Here is a 15,333-nt window from a genome sequence, read left to right on the forward strand (position 1 = left end):
TACAAGAATTAAGACCATCTTAATTGAATCCTTAATTTGTTATTATGTTTTATTTCATAATCATTTCAACAATTTATAAATCCTTTTCTCTGAAAGCGGAAAATTTCGGACATCAAGTTTCGAAAATTTGAGATAAATGTCTATGAATATAGATTTATCTGATTACTGTTGCCTGTACGTCGATAAATGATACTGCTCGTCTGTTGTCGTCGGTATTGATCGTGGTGGGTTGCGCCGTTCTGCCTCTTCCCACCTCTTCATCCCTTCTGCCTCAAACAAGGAAAAGAGACACGCCGGCAGCGAAAAACGCGCAGAACACTCTCTCACGCGAAATAACGATCACTTCAACTCCGACAGAGACTTAGAGTCAAATTTTTGACTGGGCAAGTCAGCTAAGAGAAACGCAGAAACATAGAAGACACCGAAGACAGGCTTATTTCAGAAGTTTGAAGCTTCCCTCGAGTGGGGACAGCCGCAAATGAGTCACTTTGAAAATCCAGATTATGATGGCTACGAGGTAAAATTATATTCTAAAAGTACCTAGTGTAAAAATATCCATGAAGGTTTTAAATTTTATTTTTTATCGAAGCTTCAGTGCTTTGAACATTATTTTACCAAAAACCTCAAATAAGTAGATTAAATTCAATGTTATAATTTTTAAATTAGATCAAGACATCAAAGGTTGAAATTTAGACGGCGGGACAGTACACAGACGGCGAATATGGTGGAGGAACCCATATGGCAGAGTCTTCGGCAGACTGGGGCGGTGGTGCTTATGAGCAACAATATGCCGGCCAAAGGAACGTTTTCCAGAGTTGACGATGCTCTAAAAGTTAGAGCACATTGGTGCCTTAATCCGATCCAATAGGATCGGCAGTATAAATTTTTAATTTTCGTAGAATTGAGGAGAGCTGTTTAAATTGCTTGCTCTCCAGGACTAAGACATAATCAATAAAGCTTAGTTATCCGCTCATTAGTACATTATTTCGACTTGTCTCTTCGAGAGTAGCACTTTTGAATCAAAACCAAATTATTGGAAAATCGTGGAAAAGTCAATTCGACAGAGCTAGCGATGTTGGATCAGGGGCCACAGAAGATGGGGATGAAGATGCTGATTATATTGTGAAAGATGGCGACGATGGACGATATCCGGAAAAAGCGCAATTGGAAGAAGCTGGTTATAGATACGAGGCCGCACTCAGATCATGTGGCCATGGGAAAATGCAGTGGATGGTCAGTGTTACTGTTAATCTTCAGTTGTTGCATTAACATTCTAGATTTTCGCTGCTCTTTCTATCGGCCTGGCAGCAGAGTCTATCGAGCAATTTGTTATTGGTTTTATTCTGCCCTCAACGCAAAAAGACCTTTGTCTCACAGAAGAACGCTCCGCTTGGCTAGGTAATTTGCGACTCTCCAAAAATGCTCTTAGTTAGTTAACACGTGAAATAAGGATCGATCGCTTATTTGGGCTTGTGCTTTGGTGCGTTGATTTGGGGAGGAGTGAGTGACAAGGTTGGAAGAAGACATTGTCTTCTCGTTTGCCTCAGCATATCCGGCTTCTTTTCGATCCTCTCTGCCTTTACGCAAGGATTCGGTAGTTTCCTTTTCTGTCGCCTTGGCTCCAGCATCGGGTTAGTAGTGATTGAATAAAGTCTAATTATATGTATCGTGTAATTTTCAAATTGAGCCATTTTTCAGAATTGGCGGCGCCGTCCCTGCTGTATTCTCATACTACGCCGAAGTACTCCCTCGGGAGAAACGCGCCGAACATCTCTCCTGGCTTTGCCTTTCATGGGTATTTGGTGGAGTTTATGCAGCTGCCATGGCCTGGGAGATCATTCCAAACACTGGTTGGGGTTTTGCTTATGGGTCTGAGTACCAGGTAATCTGAAAAAAGACACATTGCGTAATTATGATCTGGAAAGAGCGACGATTTTCACGAACTCGAAAGTGAACTCATTTAGTTGCTTGTTCCCTGAGAATTTGACATTGACTGCCATGCTCGCGGTCACTCTAAGATTATTATGTAACAATTATACACTGGTTTAGTTCCATGCTTGGCGAGTGTTTGTTGTTGTTTGCGCTCTTCCATCTGTTATCTCAGCTACTGCTCTTACGTTTTTGCCCGAGTCCCCAAGATGGCTCCTTCGATCAGGGATGGTTGTCAATTTAAATTGCTCGCTTTGGCTCTAAAGAAAGTTGCATAACCGTGAAAGGGAATCCACGCGAAGCGCTCGCCACACTTCAGCTGATCCATGATACAAATTACGCGGCCCGCAATGAAAGTGACCATAAGTTGGTGGCTGACATGTCTGCAGAGCCGCAGCCCATCGATCCAGGACTGACGGAGATCTCTCGATCAACGGATTCATTCGCACAGCGCATCGGCGTAAGACTCGTCACTGCAGTTGATGAAATTCTAACGGGAACGAAACTCATCGCAGAAGTAACTCAAATTTATCCTTACTGTGGTATTACATGGTTTTAAGAAATATCGCCAGGAAACTATGTATTTGGCCATTTGCTGGTTTTGTCTCTCTTTCGCCGGCTTCGGAGTTCAGACCAGCGTTCCCAACCAGATCCGATCACTGAGAAATCTCAACTACGAAACTCATCGCCAGTTCCGGGCAGACCAAGCTTTGAGTAATATCCGCATCAACACCACTGTGGAAAATCAGGTAGCTTTTGCATAAAATAGAGTCGCCGTGACTCGTAATTAAGGATTTCCGAAATATGTCATTCGTCAGCGTCACATGGCAACCGAATGGTGGTGTCAGTTCCGAACAGAGCTTGAAGATTCGCCATGTTAAATTCGAAAGATGTACTTTCAAGAGAAACATCTTTATCAACGTCCAAACTCCGAATACTCGATTCGACAGTTGTACCTTTGAAGAGACTGTTTTCGAGGATACCGATCTGAAGTCCACTGAAGACCCCAAATTTCAGGAATAGTTATTATTTGTTTAGTTGTTCATTCATAATTCAGCTAATTCACTATTTTGATATTTGAACTACTTGGATAATAAAATTAAAGACATGTATTTTCGACGAAAAGACAACAGTGAGGGAAAGTCAAGAGGTAATACAGTAGTGCGCGTGTAGAGCTTGTAGCTATATACCTAATTTAGTGCTCACCTCAAGATGACGATGTAGCGGGGGACGCGGCCTACTGGGAATACATTGTCGCCTTGCTGGGATCAATGGCAGCATTACCAGGCATCGCGTGAACACATCCATCGCCACACGACAGCCCTAATTGTTCAATAAAATTCGACCTAACTAACCTATTGCCCTCTTAAAAATTTTTAATTTCCTAATTCGACCCTGAAAAATTTTAAAATCATTTGAGCCATGTTGACGCGAGTAATAAGGCCTGGTAGCATGCGGATTTCTGATGGGCCGCATTGGCCGTATCAACATGCTGTGCGGTGGACTCTTCACTGGAATGATATTCGCCCTTTTCTTCCGCTCGCTCAAAGCGCCGAGGCAGCTCTTCTCGCGATTCTTTGCCTGTTTTCAGGTGAATGACAAAACTCACTGATCATAGAAAGAAATAACGTTTCTAAAGGCTTGCTGGTTCCGTCGTGGTCAGCTGTGCATGTGCTCACGGTGGAATCTTTTCCCACAGATAGACGATCGACGGCGCTGGGAATTTTTATCGCTGTGTCACGTGGTGGCGCACTTTTAGGTACCTAATTGGCCAATCCATTTAGCCAGGAAATTTTAGGCTCATTATACGTTGTGAATATGCCGCTGTGGGCGGGCAGTTTTCTAGCAGCAGCGGCGCTTCTTGCCGGAGGAATCTTCGCCATTCGTATTCAAGACACCGGAAATCGACCCTTGCTTTAGAAAAGCTCATCTCACTCTTCAAATATACTGTCAACCTAATATTAGACTATGGCTACTACTTCATATTTCAGTTATTCAATTGTTTCCGAACTCGACTTTTCAAAACCATATTTAATCCCTTTTCACTACACTACTTTATCGACTCGTTGCCGAAAGATACTTCAATAAACTCATGTCTCAAATATACATAATTACACATATATATTTTTACATATGATATGATCCTCCACTTTTCGCACATTGATCCTTTCCTAATTCATGCCAAATATTTTCGAAATCGAGTAGTTTCGAAAGAACCGAGAAGCAGGTCAGAAAGTTTTATTTCGTTTGTTCTACCCGAAAAGGCACTTACCAAAAATGGAAACCTGAAAATATTGACCATGTAAATAGTACCCGAAGGACAGTCTACTTCGATTCGTCAACTCCCATGAAATCAGGTCTTCTTCAATTTCCTAAAGAAAAAGTGATAAACAGCTAGAATAACCCAACAAATTACTAAATGAAAAGGAAAATTACGACTGACACCATTTTCTCAATTTTACAAATATTGCGAAAAATTACCACGAGGGACCTCGCATGTTGGGAAAAAACCCAACAATATTTTTGGACCATGGGAATTGCATTATTCTGCAATATTTGACGACTTGTGAGTGAACATGTGATGAAATCAGTTCAGTCGACTGATGTTCATGCTCCGGGTTCATGCGTTCGGAACAGTTACGAGCTTTCACTCCGTACACGCCTATGATTTCTTAGGGTAAGCAAAACGCTACGTAAAAAATTTCAATAGGAAATTTCTTCAAAGAGTTCCCTTTTTGCTGATTTCAATCAGCGAAAACTAACTGCACATGATTCCATTTTTATCAAGATCGTCCCAAGCGGGATACCGTCCATGGTGCGCCATCTATAATATTTCTCTGGTATAAAGTAGGTTCCAGAAAGTTCCTACCCATCAAAAATGAAAGCCTATACAAATTTTCCTCCACCAACTTACACTCGTCAGGAGTTGCTTATGATTGAGCCAGTAGGAAGCAGAGTTGAGGAGAAAAGCTTCGTCGACCTCTTCGAAAACTACATTCTGACATACGTCGTCCTCAGGAAACAGGCTCATCCTGTCTTCGGCATAGTCAACTTTCTTGGCATTGCACCTATAAATGATGAGTTTCGTGAGTCTCGACGATACAAAATGGGGACTGTATCTGATGATGGACGAATTCAGCGTGAATTCGATGCGAACGGAGGGTATGCATTGCCAAAAGATGTGGACCGCCTTGTCCGTGAAATGGATGAAAAAGTCAAACGGGACCTGATCAAGATGCAAAACAGAATCAAAGAGGAGATGTTTGAGGAACTCTTCGAAGAACCAACGGTGGTCAAGGGATCTGCAAAGCCGAAGAAGCCCTTAACAGACGAAGAGCTAGTCACCCTCTTCGGTGAAGATGAAAAGCTACCAACGAAGAAGGCCGACAGGAAGAAGAAGAACTCGAAGAAAAGCAACAAGAAGAAACCGAACGCCGGTAAAACTCCAAACGCAATCAGAAAAACCAAGAAGCCCACCAAGCTCTAAAGATCTCTGTCAAACCTTTCTCAGCTGTTCACTATCTTTACTGAAATAAATTTGGATAATAAATAAGAGCACACCCTAGTTTTTCGCAGACAGAGCCAGAAGTTCTGACGAAATTGCTGCTCATAGTGCAAAATCGCTGTTCTACAAACAAGGTCAGAAACGATGCACACGCAGAGTCCACGCGCCAGCGCAGTGTTTTACCTATTTACTCTCAAATATTTTCAACTATCCGTGCTCATTATAAAACCAGCACTGATGAGAGGGATCTTCACTAACTCAAAACTACACTCAACGACAATATTCATTTTTGAAAGAATTAGATTCTCAAAATGTTGAAAGTTTTCTACGACCTCTCCACTAAAGAGCCAAATAAGACGACCCAGCTTCTTTTCAACACAATCAAAACCTTGCTTGTGTTGTATACTTTCGGAATCGTCGTTTCCGTCTGCAGTGCTGCTAGCTACTTCAAGGGACAAGCGAAAAAAGGTGAGCTAGTCATTCGATTTACCTTTTTTCCTGATAAAACACAACCCTTACAGTCATTTTAGCAATCATGACCACTCTATTCGATCTGACAACGGAAAAGACCGAGCTGAAGAGAACTTCGTCGGCAGAATCATTTCGCGTCGAAACGATCAGACGTCGAACTATCTCCACTTAAAAAAATAAAACTTCATTACTGTGACTTCCTATTTGCACAACCCTGACTTTGCTGACCTTTTAAAATAAATCTCCAGCGGTATTAGAAACAGATCAAACACACTGAAGCCAGTGAGTTTCCCCAATGAATGTTTTTTGATAAAATTTTGTCTTTTATTGGTGAAGTGGCAATGAACTGAATAACAGGGAATGTGAAAAGTGAAGGAATAAAAAAGTGAACTATTTTCGTTTGTGAAGGCTCTTCCTTTTCGGGGCCGGGGAATCGGAAGACTTTGGGCTGGAAAGCGCGCGGAATCGCTACAAATCGTAAGAAAATGTTCAGATTTTGGGTTTTACCTTTTGAGAGACAGCGTAGGGGTCGACATCGTCTCCAGCGCAGTGGATTCGGTTCTCAGTTATTGGTCGAACTGAGAAGTTGTCAATCGGATCCGAGTCTTCCGGCGGAGGAATGATCCTAAACACTGTTACTGGGTGCATTCAAAAGCTGAATCTTACTCGAGCTTGCCTTCATTGGCCATTTGCAGCATGGCCGCGAATTTTCGACTTCGTTCCCAGTGCGGAACTCCACGGTAGAGGTCCTTGCAAGTGACGACATCGCTGCTTTCCACTTAAAAATTTTGAAGTGAACGTAAACTCGTTGAAATATTGACTCACCACAAGAAGTGCTTAGCATTGAGCTAGGGTCGGACCCCTTACTAAGGTTTCCTTAGTTACTAAGGGTAAGGGTTTTGAAATTGATGAAAATCGAGAAAGGCCTAAGGAAGGACTAAGGGCCTTCCTTACTAAGGCCTTAGTAACCTTAGTAAGGATTTGATTAAGTACGATTTGCAAAAATGCTCTTATTGACAAAAATAGCGATTATTTATGTCAACGACCCTTTATTTCGAACAATTAGGTATTTTTTTGCTGTCAGTAAGTTGTCAAGAGACATTTTTACTAAATTCCTTCACAACTTTTCCTTAATTCCTTTCCTTACTAAGGCTTTTGAAAAGGTTTTTTGACAAAAAGCGTTCTCCAAATGCGTAGGCCGTCGAAAAAATCCTTTTTAAAATCCTTAGTAAGGAAAGGAATTAAGGAAAAATCGCTAAGGATTGAAGATCCTTACTAAGGATCTCTGAAAACTAAGAAAGGAACTATGGTAAGGATTTTTTTCCGCAGAAATCCGAAAAAGGGTAAGGAAAAAATCCTTACCTTACTAAGGAAAGGACCCTTAGTAAGCAAAAAATTAAGGAAGGAAGTCCGACCCTAGGCATTGAGTCCATGTCGGCGATAAGGGTGCGAATGTTGAAGTCGGGCAGTTTCGCTTCTTCCTCTAACTTCGGGGCGATGGCTCGCTTCCACTGGAGAACATTTGCCTCGATCTCCGTGTCAGGCAGGTGGCCTCTCAAGACTCCGCCTCCTCCAAGGGCCACTTCTTTTAGACGAGTCATATTCAGGTCGCCTTAATTTCACAATTTCAAACTTGCTAACTTTAAAACTGACTAACCAATATAGACATCGCCGTTTGCCGCAGTGGTTTGTAAGTGAGGCTGCTCCAGCTGAGTCTCATCAGAGTCTCTGTCATCAACTGGCTCTGGAAAGCAAGGCGGTGCTTCTTCAAACTGCTCTGGAGGCTGAATGCCAGTTGATTCGTGGACGATTTCTTGTGGCGCAAACTGCTCCACTTCGGCTTCGATCTCGGCAACGTCTGTTCCGGCAGCAAAGTTGTTGGTAATCAGCTGCTGCACATGTTCCGTCGTTCGTCTCTCGTTCTTTGTCTTTCTTCCCTTGGGCAGCGGCTTTATCACGCAGTACTCTCGCATTGTCTTGTTGAACTCTTTCTTCTGCTTGGCGATTTTGGCGTCGCTTTGCTGTCGAAGAGTTTCAACCTTCTTCGCTTCCAACTTCATTTTCCAGCTGTCGATCACTTTTACGTACTTTTCTGGCTTCATCATTGGCCAGTTGAACTCGTACTTTTTCAACGGGCGCTTGTCGATCTGATTGTCGAACTTCCATCGCTCTGTGTTGAAGGAAAGCTTCATCTCTTCATCGTAGCCGTACATTCTGTGCGAAACCTTCGATCCCATGAATTCGGCGTATCTTTTCGCAAAATCGGGCTTCTCCTCGAACCAATTCCATTTATATTTCCTTTGATCGTTTGAAAGACGGGCGGTACTTCTCTCTGGAGCAAGAGAAGAATTCAAAGTCGCTTCAGGAGCAATGGTTAAATTTTCAGGGGGTCGGCTTTCGACAACCTTCGCCTCCTCTGCCTCTGATCCCTGTTTGCTGACAATTTCTTGCGGCTCAAAATCTCCACCGGCATCGAAATCAGGCTCAAAGTTCTGGAAGCTTTGTTGATCGAAATTCGCATCTCCATCGTTAGCTCCCTGTCGCTGATCTCTGAGACTCTCGTCCAAGAATGCGTTGTACTCGTGCGCTCCTGGCTCTTGATGACGTTCTCCGAATCGCTTTTGCTGATCTCTGCTTTGCGGATAGACGTAGCCATTGTCGGTAAACGGCGCTCGGTAGATCCAGACATCGTTTCGCTGGCAGATGTAAGCGCCAGTGTCGATGTCGGTTATCTCCTTGCCCCTCGCTGAGCCTACAAGGTCGCCGAAGAAGTGATCGCGCTCAGGGAGGTAGTCCTCTTCTTTGAGATTGTCCTCGTGATCGAACTCGTCGTCCTTGAGCTAGGTCTAGGATTTGGGGTGACCGTTGGTGATCCAAAATAATTTGCTCAGGATGGATCACCAAAAAATGGTGATCGGGTTCTCCGATCACCAGAGCTTGGTGATCGAGGCCAGATGTGAAAATCAGTGCCTGTTATTTCTTCGATCAGCTTAATTGATAGGCTTATTTTGCCCAATATATAATAATATGACCTTTTGCGTTAAAACTAGCAAATCTGCAAAAATTTTCTGCTAACAATCACCAGCGGATCACCAGGATCGAGTCTCGATCACCAAGCTCTGGTGATCCGAGAAACCCGATCACCACCTTTTGGTGATTCATCCCGAGCAACTTTTTTCGGATCACCATCGGTCACCCCCAATCCTAGACCTAGTCCTTGAGCGTGATTGACTCGTCGTTCTCAAGCAAGTCTTCGCCCATATAATCGTCATCCTCCAAGAACTTTTTGATGAACTCGGATTCCGCGTCTGCCTCGTTGAAGCGCCGCCTTCGCCTTGCCACAGCTTCGCCGCCTGCTCCTTCGTTCTCCTCGCCGTTCTCGGCGCCGCCACTGGCCAAGAACTCAACCAAATCCAACGCCTCTTGATGAATTGCGTCGATCTTCAACCCAACTGTGTGCACAGCGCCTAGAATTACTCGATAAGTAACAAATACACAGATGCTTGCGATACCTTGAATGACAAGCGCGGCTTCAGTGAAATTAACCTTCGCTTTCTCTTCATAGTCGCGCTTGAAGTCTTCCAGAATCGATCCGATGTCGACGTCGAAGCATTGATTTTTCTTAACAGGACGAAAGAAGACCGACCACGATTTCGATGGGTCCGGATTCATATCTAAAATACTCAAGTAAATCGGAGTAGGGAAATTAGAATGGATTAAATAATTTCTTTTAACAAAAACTAGCAATTATCCATAAGCTTCTCTGTCTTTATGAGTTCTCTGAATATTTTCTGATAATTAAAAAGCGCGGGAGACGCGGCGCTTTGGCTGTTTGCCAATTCTGAATGAAGAAAACAAGAGATGGATAAAGGGGAAATTTTCGAGCGGGGTACCACCCGGCCAATCACAGACCCGCGTAGGCGCCTCCCTTGCCTTCCCCATTTGAACTTGAATTGTCACATGAATTAGACATCATGAATCATAAATAATCCTTTGTAATAAGCATTATATGCCATTGATCAAAGTTTCAATGAAAAATCTTTAAGAATAGAAAAATTTTTTGAACGAATGTTTATTATAAAATCAGATTAGGCGTTGAACTTCTTGAAACAGACAATTGGTTTCCAATCTCTCGGAAATAGTACAGTACAGTCAAACAGTAAAGATTACTTACAGCAGCCAATCACACGCTTTCTTGAGTAAGATTTCGCCGCCCGACAAGGACGGCAGTTGCAGACTTCATTCGAATTTCCTAAAGTAATTAATAAAGGAGAGTTAGTGCTGCCGACATGCCTGGCTGAAGTCGCTCCTGCGGTAGGTGACCTTTGCGCTGACAAAAGCGACTTGCGATTGGTGTCGGAGCTTGATCGTTCGCGCGTAGTGAATCGAGTCCACTCCCTGTTCATGCGGCTCCGCTCGATATCTTATCGTATTTTCACTTTCTTCAATTACAGTCAGCTCGATGAGCGCCCCCTCTATCGTCGAGTCCGTGTCTTCCAAGTCCACTAAAGAGGAAGATAGGAAGCAGAGATTTGAAGAACCAACTCAAACCTGTTATAATCCAGTTTGTTGTTCCGGTCGGGTTTTTCTTGAGACACATCGCCGTCAGAGTCACTTTCGCCGAGATATTCAAAGCGGGCAGTTCTGCAGTGTTGGTGATGACACGAACGTTTTCGTTGAGAGCGTGTTCGATCATGTCTATTCCACCGGTGGAGCCGAGAACCACCTGAGCAGATTCGTTCTTCTGAACTGAAATCATTTCAGTAAGTCAGCAGTGGAAAACAACCGCTTACTCATGCTCAATCCAGCGTCTACATTGTACGTGTTGAAGAAGTTTTCTAGCGACGAGTTGGAAATGGTCTTTGGCGGGCGGCGGTAAGGGACGATGTCTTCGCTCTCGACGAGATCGAAGCAGCTGATGCCACCGGAGAGATGTTTGTGCTGAAGTACCGACTAAATATGAGAGCGTTGCTTTCAGTGCTATTCTAGGAATCACCGCGCTAGAATCACCGCCACTTTAGAAGTCACTCTTGATTTATTTGAAAAAAATATTAATACAGAGGATGAGCATCAAGTAAGTCAGTAGATGGCACCAAATGCGAAATCACTGCACCTGGTGGCTTACCGATGCTGGCTCTAGGTTTCCATTATTGAATACCTTCAGATTTGCCAGAGCGAGAGAGGGATACTTGCCCGTGGCGTCGAGCTCATCGACTAGCACGAGATTCACGTGACAGTTCTTCGTTACGTCAGGAAGCTTATCCTTACTCTTGTGCCTTGTCTTGGGATTTGCTAAGTCGATCGTTTTCCAAAAGTCAAGGTTCAACAATTTATGCTTATAGAACGAGATTTGAGAAGTGACTTTGTGTGAACCTTGACAGAAAGGCTCTAGCTCGAATCCATTCCTCTCGGCGGGCATACTTTTGAGAACGACGCCTCTGTAGCCCCACTTGCGGTGGATAAAGTGCTGTCCGGGCGTGTGTCTGGCTGCTGGGCCCCCAGCCGCTCCCAAACGTTCAAACTGTACCAGTGCATCTAAGAGTGAGCGAAAACTTCAAAAATTATCTCTTGGTGAAAACTTACTTGACGAGTGGGCCGCTGCTCTCTGAGTCCCCCTGATGAACGAATTGTTCATCTGAGTATGAAAAGAAGATGGTGCTGTAAATACAAGCCGTAGCAGTAATTTAGTCTACTCAGGGAATTCTTCTAAGTCGAAAGTACACTTCCTAGTTACAACTAACGCTGTAATGGCGATTATCAAGTGTAAGTGTTGAGGTCACGGACTGAAAGAGTCTAAAGGTTCGCAAACTATATCTCTCGACTTGAAGCAACTCAGTCCTTGCTCGAAAAATATTAAAACAGGCAATTCAGGGCAGCGCGAGGGTCCGGGGCGAACGATGAGAAGCAGACTCGATTCAGAGCGCACCGAACTCGGATCATCCATTGGTTGGCATGGGGCCAACTCTGATACTGAATGCGCGCCAACAAGCGCACTTCTGAATCTGCCTACACTAGAACACCTTGCGCAAGTATTGCGAAATTCGTAACCTGCTTTGGAGAAATTTAGAATTACAAAATCGCCTTCAAGAAACAGATAATCAAAATCTTTTATTTATAAATCGTAACTTTATTTATTGTCATCCAACGAGACCAGCTCATTATTTGATAAAGGACGAACATGATTAATCTTAGATCGTTGCTGAACGACGCCATGGAGAGGCGAATTCTGTCGGATTTCTAATTCTTTCGGATGCTCCTTTGTTGGATTTTTGAATTTTGACTTGACAGCTTTCTCCTTGATTTTTAGACAGGGCTGCAGTTTGAAAGTCAGACATCGAAAGATATTTACTCTGAATAAGATTTTATAACTTACAGTTTTGGTTGAATACCTTGTTTCGACGGATAGCAGTTTTTCTTTGATACTTGTTTGGGTGAAACAGTGAAATATCGCGAGAAAGAGCCCCTGAAAAGCGTTTGTAAAGGCGAACAAGTACTGAAAGACGAAGGGCTGAAAATGCCAAAATGACAAGAGTCCAAAGAGCCAACTTGATCCCGTGACAGGATACAAGAACAAAACACTCCGGAGCATTAAAAATATCTTCGACCGCATTCCAAACTCGTCCGACATAATTTTTGCGACAATAAGAACCATAAAAACTAGGTTTGATATTAGAATAATAATTGCCGGAATCGCGAACGCCCAAATCGAATGATCTTCAGGACTTTATCTGTTAAAAATGAGTAATCTTTGAGAAGTGTACGGTCAGTTTTAACAGTCCTAAGCCAGCAGAGCTCTGGATCAAGTTCATAACGTTTGACAAACACGCTTGAATTAGCAAGAAGTAGGATTAGTGGTAGTCCCCAGCCGATAAGTGCAAACACACGCATATTTGAAAAGTGAAAATTTTCGGTCACGCTCGCATAAATGTAGAATGTTCCAACCATCATCCAGCAGATTGAAGTGAGTGAGGCGTAGTAAAGAAGTATCATCTCCAGAACGCATGTCCATCGTTTCAACGACGCTTTCTCGAATATTTTACTCGCTCTACTGATCAGTTTTGTGACCTACCTCGAGTAAAAGAAATATGAAACAATTCAGGAACATAGAAATTGCCAGTTGTTGATGAATTCTTGTCTGAAGATCTAAGTGTCCTAAAAGGCGGTAGACCAGCAACAGAGCCAGAAGACTGAAAATTGACAGATAAAGTCCTGCTTTAGTAATCGCTGATAACGAGATCTCAACAGGTGGAGGGATATCTGTTTCGCTGAATTATGTTTTTTGATAATTAAAACGCAAGCAACAAACCTTATTTGAAATAATATCGCGAATGAAGTCAGATGATTACAGTATGCATTTAGATGAAAGTCTTCAGTAACAAACGTCTCGCATCCATCCTATAATAAACTCTCATGGATCAAACAAGATCACTTACTTCCGACCAGGTTCGAGTTCTATTGTCCCAAAATCTAAGTGTCGTCAGATTTCTTTGGTCTTCTTTGTGATATTCCTCAGGAAGGTGGTATGTAAAAGTTATATTCAACGAATTTTGAGCAACTGTATTCGGGTGGACAGCCACTGATGTTATATTTGTCATGAATTGAAGGATTGATCCTTTTTCCCTGTACTTTGGATAAAAGATCTTCAAGTCAGAATGCGGGGTAATCGCCACTACCCTCTTATTAGAGTTCTTAAAGCAAAAGATCTCGCATCATTTCTATTTTTGTCAAACTCTTCCTCAAAAGAACCGCCACTGGGAGTTGAAACGGACGCGACAAAATTATCACCCGAATTCGCAGCATCATTTTCCGATAGAATTTCGATTCTATACATTCTTCTATGTATCCCGACCGTTCCACGAGCAGCAAGTGCAAATGAGATAGAGAAGCTCTCCACATTTTCCATGAGATCGACAATGGTCGATGCTGAAGTTAAAAATTAAGATAATGGGGCGTAAATCAAAATTGAAACCTTCAGATTGACGTTTCAAAGTTTTCCATAAAAGCTCCATCTCGAGGATAAAATCCACCAAATCAAATACGTGATCCCAAACGAATATTGGGAGTCCCGTAATATTTATTTCGCTCAGAACATCCAAGTACGCCAGAATGGAACAATATGAGCTGACAAATTCAGCACTTGGAATGGAGCGAATCTCCCGCAAGTGATCAATAATAATAGACGGGGTTAATCTTTATCTGCTCAAAAAATGTGTCTAAAAGACTCTTTAATATGCTCGTTTGAACATTTCCCGGGAGAAATTAGTGCAGCTATCATTTTTGCCAGGTCTACGTCCCTTGAATTGAGTTTGCTGTAATGAATCCATTGCGAATCAAGCGACACTCTTCTATGTCTTTCCAGCTCGTCGAAGCGATCTATCTATGGTTGAAAATGCTCTCTTTTATACGATACAACCCTGCTTTTCAACCGTAGCATGAGGAAAGATCTTACACACACCGACATCATTTTTCAAGTATGAAAGACTTCTGCATAAATCTCTTCTGTCACATCGTTCGACGCACTCTCCGAACGTTATTCCTTCCAATAGCTCGTCATAGTGATAAAGCTCTAGGCCGAAAACGTAATTATAGCCAACTAGCTCGCCATTAATTTCGTCCGGACGGGATTCTATCCCTTCCAAAAGTAGCAAAAATGAAATTAAAAGCATATTTGATCTCTTTTGTTGTGGCGCAAAGAAGCTGTTTGGTATAATTGGATCTTCGTATCCGGTTTTGCGAGTACAATGATCTTTAGAATTCGGAATGGGGTTGTCACTGTTTTCAATAACTGAAAATGTGCCTGCTTCTTCCGATTTTGCTAAGAATGAGACATATTTTACGATTTCAAGCTTGTTTTATTCAAATTTGAAAGAGAATTTAGCAGTTACAGGCCGAAATAGGAGTCAGATAGAAAAATGAAGGGAAAATATACGAACAAGCAGGGGTGACGCGCAGATGTTGTCTAGCGTCGGTTGGTGTTGGCGTAGTGACGTCCGCTGGAGTAGGAGTCGGTGTTGGAGTTGTAGTGCCAGGCTAGAAGTCTTTTAAAGCTGAGAATTTATTCACTTTACTTACTTCGATTATCCGAGACGTAGTGCTCATGGTTGCCTTCATTGGCGTAGTGGCTTCCTTAAAGAAATTTAAAGACTACATCGAATATTGTTCTTACCGTTGCTGTTGTTGTAGTAGTAGCCTCGGTCAGTGACCGTGTACTGGTTGCCCTGGGAGTTGGTTCCTCGGTATTCGTTTGGCATTGTCTTGAGTAGCTCGGGTAGATCGAAACCTGAATCCTATTTAGCAAAAAAAACGGGGTAATCTGGCGAAACCTTTTGCTGTTGGCTCTAAGAGTGAGCAAAAACAGCCAATGCCTGGGTTTATATACGAAAAAGGGAAAGCTCAAAAGGGAAAATTCCCCTTTTTTCGACCAATCA

The 15,333-nt window shown here is 42.8% G+C and overlaps 4 protein-coding genes and 2 long non-coding RNA genes across 6 annotated transcripts; 2 read left to right on the forward strand and 4 right to left on the reverse strand.

The window, feature by feature from the left end:
• Nucleotides 1-1,017: 1,017 nt before the first annotated feature.
• LOC145709265 (synaptic vesicle glycoprotein 2C-like) lies at nucleotides 1,018-4,013 on the forward strand (the record flags this gene model as incomplete). Its single annotated transcript, XM_081786943.1, has 13 exons — nucleotides 1,018-1,233; nucleotides 1,278-1,398; nucleotides 1,451-1,631; nucleotides 1,699-1,882; nucleotides 2,050-2,176; nucleotides 2,217-2,446; nucleotides 2,490-2,678; nucleotides 2,722-2,944; nucleotides 3,033-3,079; nucleotides 3,129-3,225; nucleotides 3,350-3,520; nucleotides 3,569-3,688; nucleotides 3,728-4,013. Coding segments are annotated over 13 exons (2,028 nt in total), but the record flags the coding sequence as incomplete, so codon positions are not given.
• A 1,652-nt stretch (nucleotides 4,014-5,665) lies between these two features.
• Nucleotides 5,666-6,156, forward strand: LOC145709497 (uncharacterized). Its single transcript, XR_014134898.1, has 2 exons — nucleotides 5,666-5,902; nucleotides 5,965-6,156. It is a non-coding gene; the product is annotated as an uncharacterized LOC145709497 (long non-coding RNA).
• Nucleotides 6,157-6,492: 336 nt separating this feature from the next.
• On the reverse strand, nucleotides 6,493-9,582 carry LOC145708090 (uncharacterized). Its single transcript, XM_081785711.1, has 5 exons — nucleotides 9,418-9,582; nucleotides 7,563-9,372; nucleotides 7,326-7,517; nucleotides 6,572-6,698; nucleotides 6,493-6,530 (listed from the first exon to the last, which is right to left on the reverse strand). The coding sequence occupies exons 2-4, from the start codon at nucleotides 8,140-8,142 to the stop codon at nucleotides 6,685-6,687; spliced, it is 786 nt and encodes a 261-aa protein (XP_081641837.1). The 5' UTR covers nucleotides 8,143-9,372; nucleotides 9,418-9,582; the 3' UTR covers nucleotides 6,493-6,530; nucleotides 6,572-6,684.
• A 387-nt stretch (nucleotides 9,583-9,969) lies between these two features.
• Nucleotides 9,970-10,648, reverse strand: LOC145709488 (uncharacterized). Its single transcript, XM_081787178.1, has 3 exons — nucleotides 10,457-10,648; nucleotides 10,199-10,410; nucleotides 9,970-10,157 (listed from the first exon to the last, which is right to left on the reverse strand). Exons 1-3 carry the CDS (start codon nucleotides 10,599-10,601, stop codon nucleotides 10,089-10,091), a joined length of 426 nt encoding a protein of 141 aa, XP_081643304.1. The 5' UTR covers nucleotides 10,602-10,648; the 3' UTR covers nucleotides 9,970-10,088.
• Nucleotides 10,649-10,660: 12 nt separating this feature from the next.
• Nucleotides 10,661-11,637, reverse strand: LOC145709266 (uncharacterized). The gene is made up of 3 exons (XM_081786944.1): nucleotides 11,489-11,637; nucleotides 11,064-11,440; nucleotides 10,661-10,846 (listed from the first exon to the last, which is right to left on the reverse strand). The coding sequence occupies exons 1-3, from the start codon at nucleotides 11,538-11,540 to the stop codon at nucleotides 10,661-10,663; spliced, it is 615 nt and encodes a 204-aa protein (XP_081643070.1). The 5' UTR covers nucleotides 11,541-11,637.
• Nucleotides 11,638-14,736: 3,099 nt separating this feature from the next.
• Nucleotides 14,737-15,260, reverse strand: LOC145708521 (uncharacterized). The gene is made up of 4 exons (XR_014134838.1): nucleotides 15,229-15,260; nucleotides 15,072-15,185; nucleotides 14,978-15,031; nucleotides 14,737-14,935 (listed from the first exon to the last, which is right to left on the reverse strand). It is a non-coding gene; the product is annotated as an uncharacterized LOC145708521 (long non-coding RNA).
• Between the last annotated feature and the right edge of the window lie 73 nt (nucleotides 15,261-15,333).

This window comes from Oikopleura dioica, chromosome XSR, assembly GCF_907165135.1.
Source record: "Oikopleura dioica chromosome XSR, OKI2018_I68_1.0, whole genome shotgun sequence".
NCBI lineage: Eukaryota > Metazoa > Chordata > Appendicularia > Copelata > Oikopleuridae > Oikopleura > Oikopleura dioica.

What these genes read in the sequence shown, in the direction of transcription:
- LOC145708090 (XM_081785711.1), bottom strand. Translation starts at nt 8,142, where the DNA reads ATGGGATCGAAGGTTTCGCACAGAATGTACGGCTACGATGAAGAGATG. An exon ending in AAACGGCGATGTCTATATTG is followed by an intron (nt 7,518 to 7,562) that starts GTTAGTCAGTTT and finishes TGTGAAATTAAG; the next exon opens with GCGACCTGAATATGACTCGT.
- LOC145709488 (XM_081787178.1), bottom strand. Translation starts at nt 10,601, where the DNA reads ATGATCGAACACGCTCTCAACGAAAACGTTCGTGTCATCACCAACACT. An exon ending in AACAAACTGGATTATAACAG is followed by an intron (nt 10,411 to 10,456) that starts GTTTGAGTTGGT and finishes CTTCCTCTTTAG; the next exon opens with TGGACTTGGAAGACACGGAC. An exon ending in GCAGGAGCGACTTCAGCCAG is followed by an intron (nt 10,158 to 10,198) that starts GCATGTCGGCAG and finishes TAATTACTTTAG; the next exon opens with GAAATTCGAATGAAGTCTGC.
- LOC145709266 (XM_081786944.1), bottom strand. Translation starts at nt 11,540, where the DNA reads ATGAACAATTCGTTCATCAGGGGGACTCAGAGAGCAGCGGCCCACTCG. An exon ending in AGCAGCGGCCCACTCGTCAA is followed by an intron (nt 11,441 to 11,488) that starts GTAAGTTTTCAC and finishes GCTCACTCTTAG; the next exon opens with ATGCACTGGTACAGTTTGAA. An exon ending in TCGCTCTGGCAAATCTGAAG is followed by an intron (nt 10,847 to 11,063) that starts GTATTCAATAAT and finishes TCGGTACTTCAG; the next exon opens with CACAAACATCTCTCCGGTGG.